Source organism: Littorina saxatilis, unplaced genomic scaffold (assembly GCF_037325665.1).
Source record: "Littorina saxatilis isolate snail1 unplaced genomic scaffold, US_GU_Lsax_2.0 scaffold_1265, whole genome shotgun sequence".
Classification (NCBI taxonomy): Eukaryota; Metazoa; Mollusca; class Gastropoda; order Littorinimorpha; family Littorinidae; genus Littorina; species Littorina saxatilis.
In genome coordinates, this window is record NW_027126266.1 from 12952 (window position 1) to 22187 (window position 9236).

At 43.3% G+C, this 9236-nt stretch overlaps 1 protein-coding gene across 1 annotated transcript; it reads right to left on the reverse strand.

Moving 5' to 3' along the window:
• Positions 1-1533: 1533 nt before the first annotated feature.
• On the reverse strand, positions 1534-2456 carry LOC138954716 (uncharacterized). The gene is made up of 2 exons (XM_070326490.1): positions 2369-2456; positions 1534-2040 (listed from the first exon to the last, which is right to left on the reverse strand). The coding sequence occupies exons 1-2, from the start codon at positions 2402-2404 to the stop codon at positions 1579-1581; spliced, it is 498 nt and encodes a 165-aa protein (XP_070182591.1). The 5' UTR covers positions 2405-2456; the 3' UTR covers positions 1534-1578.
• Positions 2457-9236: the final 6780 nt, after the last annotated feature.

Consider the following 9236-nt stretch of genomic DNA (forward strand, 5'->3'; position numbering starts at 1 on the left):
GAAAAAGAGTGTTCAACATTGATGAAATCATGGACAGGCAGTCTTGATGAAACATTTACAGTTGCTTCAATAGCTGCGCATGTGCTCTTTGCGAAACTGAACAAAAATTGTGTTCAGGTTCAAGTCCAAGGTTGATGTCATCATCAGCACGAGCATGACAGTTGTCATCAGCATCAATTTCATTTTCAGCTGTTGCTGTGTGTATCATAGAAACATTTCCACATGAATGACTGGTGCGTGACTCAGGGAAATAAGCGTGTTCAAGTGAGATATGTTCCGAAATGTCCTCCATACTCAAGCCAGGAAAATAACTTTGTTCAAGTTCACAAACATCCTGTATGTTCAATTCAGTGTAAGTACTATTTGCATGTAGAAAAGCTTCTTCCATGTTCCGCCCATTGTTAAACACAGACATACTTTCCTGTTCAACAAAAATGTCTGACAAAGAATTAGGCTGTTGTGGGTTCAATTCAATCCCAACATTGTCACTGTCAGTGGCACATTTCCCTTTCATGTTCAAAGGAGTCTTAGATGAAGTGGTACATTTGCGCTGATTTGTTTTTGGCTCACGTAAGTGTAGCCTATGCGATCGTAACTTTGTCTGTCTGTGCGTGCGTGCGTGCGTGCGTGCGTCTGTGCGTGTGTATGTCTGTGGTAGAAACTCTAACATTTGAAGACGTCACATTACATTGACGTCACATTATGACGTAAGAGGGTTAGACGTCACGCGAAGGAAGTACTGAAAGTCTCGGTCATTATTATTTTGAGCGCGCCGAGACTAGTTGGCAGTCGTGTCCTTGTAAGTAGGCTACATGCAGACAGACAGATCTAGATCTAGTGTCTCGCTTTCTTGCACAGTTTCACCTATGCTCTTTCTCTGTGTGTGTGTGTGTGTGTGTGTGTGTGTGTGTGTGTGTGTGTGTGTGTGTGTGTGTGTGTGTGTGTGTGTGACGGAGTGATTGAGTTTGTGTTACTGTTTGTCGATTTCTTACGTGAGCCTTGATGGCTTCGCCTCTTGTTTCTTTTTGATCTCTGTCAGTGTCACTAATAGTACTAGCAGTACTGACTGGATTTGGAGTACAAAAATCTGTTGGCATACTGGAATGACCTGGTTTGAATGAACCAAGCTTGTTCTGTCCACACTGACTAGCAGAAGTTTGGATAGAACTTGGAGAAAAATGAACAGGTGTTAATTGGTAAAAGCATTGATAATGTGTTTCTAGAAAAACAGTCAAATCTGCAAAAGAATCAAATGACATCAAAACAGCAGCACCACCTGAAGAATGATCGCCATTTCTGTTTCTTTCATGGGAATCAAACAAATAAAAACACTGACTATCCAGGTTACCGTGAATGGCAATGGTCGATTCCTGAAATGTTGCAAGGATGTAGTTTGACACAGCAAAAGCCTGATGCAATCCCTCTTCTAGATTAGTCAAATGAAAGCCTTGGTCACTGACAACATTAGCAGGCAAGTAAGCGGGGTTAGTGTGTCCATTAATCATGTCGAAAAAATATTCTATTTCAACAGCATGTCCAACAACAGTTGTTGGCAAATGTTCGTGACCGATGTAACCATCAATGCCGACCCTCACCTTCATCATCACTGTCTCTTCTTGCTGTGCTAGCAGTAGAGCCACTATGACTACTGTCGTCGTCACTGTCAACATTTGCAGAGTCGCTGCTGTCACCATCATTAGCTGCACACTCTGCGTCACCACCTTCGTCACTGTTGTCACCGTTGTCAAAGTCCGGGTCGCCATGTGCATTGGCATCATGCACAGCTTGAACAGCTGCCTGCAAGACATTTGCAGTCACCTCTCTGTGTGCACCACCCACCTTCTTGGAGATACGCCGATAGGTGTTGTGCGACAATCCTGGAATCGACATGATGGCAGAGAACTTCCGAAGAGCTGCCTCGCCACATCCTAACTCGTTGAAGCACATGACAATGGAGTTGTTGACGTCAAACCCCATAGTGATGTTGTTGCTCCCATCAAGTCGGCTACATGAATACTGCTGCTTTGTGAAGGTGCAATCCTGGTAAATACAAAAACAACAAAAAAGATTAGTAACAAACAACAAAAAAGCTAGAGAGCAAGAGAGAGTTTGAGAGAGAGAAAGAGAGAGTGGGAGAGAAAAAGAGCACTGATAATAATCACTAATATATTTCCTTTGTAATACTATTATCATCAGGGCTTACAGCTTTCAGATTATGTAGTTTTTCCCCCACACTGACAGTGACAACTGAAACTCAATCACAAAAATTCCAAGAGAGAGAGACTCAGTTTGGGAGAGCTGGTAATAACTAACAAGGCAAAATAACACAATACAAAAAAAATAGTAATTATAAAATGAGTTTACATACCTCACAAGCCAGTCTTATTTCTCTTGAATATCCCATCTTGTCACCAAACTCCAAAGCACCCCGACAGGGTTCCACCACACTCGCCACAAGCGACCGCCCAAAACAGAGACTTCAAAGTTTTCAACTCAATGAAGCACCGCTCTTTGTCACTGTCCGTTTCGTCAGCTGCAGCAACGTAGTCTTTCATAACATCCAGTTTTCGTCTGGCAGTACACGGTTGTTCAGCTGGTACAATTCCATTGTTGTCATCAGCAAGCAGATCGTTCGAGATATCAGCATCTCCACTTGCAAAAATGGTATTCGCCGATCGTGTTCTCGTCAGCATTTTTCGCTTGCCAGCGAGCCTTGGCTGCTTCTTTGCACTGCTGCTTGCGTGAACGTTTTCCCCGACCAAGCGGAGTCCTGTCTGGCACTAAATCTTGCAAATCTTGAGCGTTTGTATCCATGTTTTCCGATATTTTCGATGAACTTCGGACAGCAATGACCAATTTCCAAAATGCCGGAAGTTAGCGTAGCGAGGTGAAAGTTGGTCACGTGACCGATCTAGGCCAATCACAAGCTCTCCAACGGTATGTGTCATGTCGGAACGGGGTTGGGAGAATTTGGCGTAACTAACAGTCAAACAAATGCATTTTTGGCATTTCAACACACAATGAAAATAAATTCTTGACACAGTTGGTTTTGAAACACCTTTATTTTGCATAAAATAAGTGTTTTATGTGAAAAACATCGGTTGAACCTGAATTAGAAAGGATTATTTGGTATAAATATGTCAAAATCTCAAAACTGACCACTTGAACACACAACACGATTTTTGACTTCAGACGTGTGTAGCCCCTGGCCTTAAAAGAATCCTTTGCATGGCCTCGGCGTATGGGCAGTAGCTCTAAACGTAAACTATGGCAACAACAACAACAATTCGGGGACGCCTAGAATCACACAATAATGTATCTGGAGTTTTTGCAGGCGATGTCTCAAAAAAAAAAAAAGTAGAGGCTCCAAGACGGCTCCGTGTCCGACGCGGGTACTATGCACGCACAACAGCCCGAAACTCCGTCGATAGAGAACACGGCCTAGGTGATGTCTCTATCGACGAAGTTTCGATTTGATAGTAGTAAGGGCAGTAACTCAAGATGTAAATGTGGCAGTGTCCCATAGGCAACCGCAGAGTTATCCTGTCCACAGGCAACGCTTATCTGATCCCAATTACTAGGCGTCCCCGAGGACGCCTAGAAATATGTATTTGTGTGTAAGTTGATACGTTTACGTCGGACAAAAGCTGCTGTGTTTCACATTTCTGTAACCCGGTTAATTGAGTCACGACTTGCTTTTATCACGAGTACGCTGACGTTCGAAGCAAACACAGGCTTGCCTTTTTGAAAGGAGCAAGCTTACCCGGACTCTTGTTCGTCTCATGTAACTGCACATCCAGATCGCGATGAACTCAGCCGAGGACCTTACTCGGCAGAAATGCAATTATGTATGTGTTTTGAAAACTGAAACATTTACGCAGAACAAAAACTGGGTCTCTCTCTCTCTTTATGTTTCTATTTGTCTACCTCTTTCTTTCTGTCTGTCTGCCTCTGTCCCAGTCCGGTATCGCCAGAATGGCTAAAGGGACGTTAAACAACAATAACTACCCAACCGTCTCTGTCTTTGTCTCTCTCGATCTCTCTCCTCCCCCCCCCCCCCCCCCTTTCTGTTTCACTGTCTGTCTCAATGTCTCGCTGACTGATTGTCTCTGTCTGTCTGTCTATCTGGTTTAAATTGTTTTATTTAACGTTTGTGCATTATTTACAAAAAACGCATATTGAGTAAACAACAACAAGCATAATGCTTATAGTGGTGTTCACTATTTCTAGAAAATTACATATAATATAAATGGCGGCTATTGTGCAGTTTAAATAAAAAGCTTGCAAACATGTCTGTCTATCTCTGTCTCTCGCAATCTCTCTGTTTATAAAAGAGATAATCCAAGGTGTGTGTGTATGTATGTGTGCGGGTGGGGGGGGGGTGGGGGTGGGGGTGGGGTTGAATAACAACAGGGGTTTGACAGGTAGGCTGACGCTCAGAGAAAACAAGTCTGCACAACACTGGCTGTCATAAAAGGCAAGCCATGATGACAGGTACAATCCTACCCGGACCCTTGTGTCGTTCCGCTCTGCTGCACATTGGGGACACGTTGTACCCGCCGTGTGCTATAACAGGAGCAGAATGCAGCTATGTACCGGTCTTATTCATTACACCATATTATGGTGTTTTTCCACGCTGCAAGCTTTAGGTAAAGTAGTCACTGAATAATTATATTACCCCTTTCCAGGGGCCAATGGCCTGTAAAGTAATAATCCACTGTCATCTCTCTCTCTCTCTCTCTCTCTCTCTCTCTCTCTCTCTCTCTCTCTCTCTCTCTCTCTCTCTCTCTCTCTCTCTCTCTTTCTCGATCTCTCTCTCTCTGAACGTTTGCTCTCTGTGCGTATTTGATAATTACAGCTTGCACCCCGAACTGTCATAAGTTTGATACCCTATGTACCCGTATAGCCTGATGCAATCGACCCCAGCAACCTTCCACTCTTTCCATGTGTTGTTTATTTTGTTTTGCTGTCCCCCACCTCATTCATTATCTCCTAGGCTTAGAGTTTTAAATCTGTCATCAGCTTGTGCCACTAAAGTTGTTTGTGTATGCACAATCAGTTGAAACTTCTTATTCAACAACAACTTTTGCATCATGGTTTGATGACCAGTTTATACCGACCTGTCATATGTAGAACACCTTGTGTACTGATCGTCTGATGCAATCGACCCCGCACCCTCCCACCACCACCACCACCAGCTATCATCTGAGTGTATGGTGTGGTCAGTGGAAAGACACAACTGTGTACATTGATAATGACAAAGACAACATGGTATACGAAGATGGAGACGTAAGACACAGGTTAAGGGATGGTTCAAGACGGAAACGTAAGACGTTTCAAGACGGCGTCAAGACACAGGTAAAAGGATGTTTCCATCGTGGATCCATTGCTGTAAGTCGACATACACTTCCTTAGGTTCCTTATTTTATACCCTCGACAACGAAATAAATAATTTTAAAAACAAAGAAAACGAGAGCTAGAGGCAAAGATTGCACAATCTGTACAAAGATAAAGACGTAAGACGTTTCAAGATGGCGTCAAGACAAAGATTAGACCGTAAGATGTTATAAGACGAAGATGGTGACGTAAGACGTTTCAAGATGGTGTCAAGACGAAGATTTAAACAAAACTCAAGACGTAAGACGTTTCAAGACGAAGATTTAAACAAAGATGGAGACGTAAGACGTTTCAAGATGGCGTCAAGACGAAGATTTGAACGTAAGACGTTTCAAGACGTTTTAAGATGTTCTAAGACATGGTCTCAAGACGTAAGACGTTTCAAGATAGTGTTAAGACAAAGATGTGAACGAAGACGAAGATGTAAGACGTTCCAAGACATGGTCTCAAAACGTAAGATGTTTCAAGACGTTTCAAGATTGCGTCCTCAAGATGCGTCCTCAAAATGGCGTCCTCAAAAAGGCATGAGATCCCCCTTACTATACTGCTACTGGGAAGTTCGAGTGCCACCCACGATCCAAATCTACGTCAGTTGCTGTGTTCTGCCGTTCATTTTTAATAACTTAAACAAGTTCAAATGGACAAAAAACTAAACATCCGAGACACTAACATTTTTTACACACAATGTGCTGGTGCGCTTATCATTATGACATAACATTTACGAAAATGAGTAACAGGTACAACTTGGCAAATTAAAACAAAAGTGAACTGTATTATGTCAGTATGATAAGAATGAATTCTGAATATAAATTAACCACCTTTGTTTAAAAGAACAAACGGGTGAAGCTCAGTTGGTTTGACGGGAACACAGAGACATATACTACATGGCTTGCTGTGTCGTACCAAATTTACACGAGTTTTTTTTTTTTGTTTAAATATTGAACTGCGAGCGAAAGCTTGCGTGCCATTCAAATTAGTAAAATAAACAGGATGTTATTTCTTAGAGCAATGTTCTATGCCGTATACCCCGAACTCGTCAAACAAGTTTAAGATGGGGGAGGGGGTTGCGACGGGGGGAAGGGATGGGGGTATCGGTTGAAAGAGGTATGGTAAGGAGGGGGGGGACTTTCATAAGTATTATACTTTAATAAACTACACAAAATCAGTCATCCGTCGAATAGAATGTAGGGCACTTACTCACAACATGAAACCTGCATGTTAAACCCCTTTAACCTGAGCAACAAACCCGCACAGCTGCTTTCATATGCGTGCAAGGAGTGAACTGAACAGTGTGCACTCTAACTTGCTTTCCTTCGGCTAGGAATAATAATAATAATAATATGGGAGATTTATAGAGCGCTTTACATTCTCAAAGCGCTTTACAATGACAAACATACATAATACATACAAAGCAAAGCAAAAGCATGTGCAGCAGCATTCAGCACACAAGTGAACAACGAAACTCAAACACTACATCAATACAATCTGCAAGCATACTAACACAGGCAAAAACATTCGAACATTCAAACACCTGATTCAAAAATGCACCATGTTGAAATAAAATTAATCAAAATACTGGGTGAAGAAGTGTGTTTTAAGGTTTGATTTGAAGGAACAGAATGTTTGGCAGTGTCGGATAGAGTAAGGGAGAGAGTTCCACGCAACGGCAGCAGAGTGGGAGAAGGCTCTCTGGCCGTGCTGTTTGCGACTAAAAGAAGATAGACGGAATATTCTAGTGTCTACAGAGGAGCGGAGGGATCGTGAGGGTGTATAGAGTGTGAACAGGTCAGACAGGTAGGATGGGGCTGAGCCAGATATTATTTTGTAGCAGATACAGCAGCACTTATATTGGATTCTCAGCTCTACAGGGAGCCAATGAAGTTTCTTTAGCAAGGGGGAACAGGACTGGGACCGAGGGGCTTTGCAGACAAGCCGGGCTGCAGAATTTTGAACGCGCTGCAAAGGATGGATGACAGACTGAGGACAGCCAATGAGAACAGAATTTCCGTAGTCTAATCGAGAAAGAATGTAGGAGGAAACAAGGGTCTTGGTGGCATCTTCGGTAAGGTATGGGCGGATAGAACCTATTCTCTTAAGCTCGATGTAAGCGGACTGACAGACTTTCATAACATGGTGTTTCATGGAGAGATCGCTATCAAGAAAGATGCCAAGATCACGGACGGAGTCTGAGAATTCAATAGTGCTGCTGCCCAAAGTGATAGAAGGAGGGAGAGAGAGAGAGGAGGAGAGGGAGGATTTGGTGAAACGAATGGCATCTGTTTTGTCACAGTTAAGTCTAAGCTTGTTAGTGGACATCCAGAGTTCAACGTCAGCAATGCAAGACTGAAGGGAGGTGGTCTTCTGGGCGTATTCTGAGGGAGTCGCTGAGTTCTGAAGCTGAGTGTCGTCAGCAAACATTTCGTGGGAAACGGAATGTCTGTCGATGAGGTCAGTCAGAGGGGAGGTGTACATGATGAACAGCACGGGCCCGAGCACAGAGCCCTGGGGAACGCCAAAAAGGAGGGAGGTTTCCTGGGATGGGACGTCGTTTACAATTACAAAATTTGTTCTGTCTGAGAGATAGGATCTGAACTAATTTAGAACTGAATTTTGGATGCCGAAAGTGTGCTCAAGGCGGGACAGCAGGATTTCATGATCAATTGTATCGAAAGCGGCCGAAAGGTCTAACAGGAGGAGCAGGGAAATTTTGTTATCGTCTAAGGAAGTCAAAATGTTGTTGAGGATACTAAGGACTGCGGTCTCTGTGCTATGGTCCGTGCGGTAGGCTGACTGGTGCGGAGTGAGGAGGTTGTTGGCAGAGAGGTGGGAGGAGAGCTGGTCTAGGACTATCTTCTCTAGGATTTTAGAAAGAAAGGGAAGGTTTGAGATGGGCCTGTAGTTCGTACGTTGGGGTCGAGGGAGCTTTTCTTCAGAAGGGGTTTAATGACAGCTTTTTTGAAATCTTGTGTAGTTGTGTGTGTGTGTGTGTGTGTGTGTGTGTGTGTGTGTGTGTGTGTGTGTGTGTGTGTGTGTGTGTGTGTGTGTGTGTGTGTGTGTGTGTGTGTATGATAACGATCTGCTATTTGCCGTATAACTGGAGACTGCCTACGTGTGTGCGGTAACTTAACGCAATTCCACGCGAAAAACGTGCTGACCTAATCCACAGCAGCAGGCAGAGAGAGCACAGTCGCTGGGCCTTCCTCCTTTCAATGTTTTGTACTGCTCTTGTACAGCCAGTCCTCCGTTTCTTACTCTAGATTTGGCGAGTGTGGCGAGGAATTAGCGTTTCTTAGGCAATTCTCGCCGCGAGCTGAACTGAACTGCACTGAACTTTATTTTACAAGGACACACACACACACATTGACCCCAGAGTACCAGGGAAACAAGTCTAATCCGTAGACAGAGAAACAAACAGAGAAACAAACTAACAAAGTTCTTTACTGGCTCTGTTGAGAATAACGGTGGTAATATACACAAAAAAGAGAAAACAATCTAGTTCATGAATGTACATGTAGTACACACACGTTGCAGTTAACGACACCTTGTTTACTTAGGTGATTATTTAACACGTTGGTAGATCATAAAGAGGAATGCAATTCGTCAACGACTATCTTAACCTCGAACAAAACAATGCATTTTTACGATGTTTGTAGCGTGTTTGCATGCAATCAAGAGTCACTTCATCCTTACCCCGTATCACACACTTTATGAGGAGGTAAAAATAAACAAGTCGCGTAAGGCGAAAATACAACATTTAGTCAAGTAGCTGTCGAACTCACAGAATGAAACTGAACGCAATGCCATTTTTCAGCAAGACCGCATACTCGTAGCATCGTCAG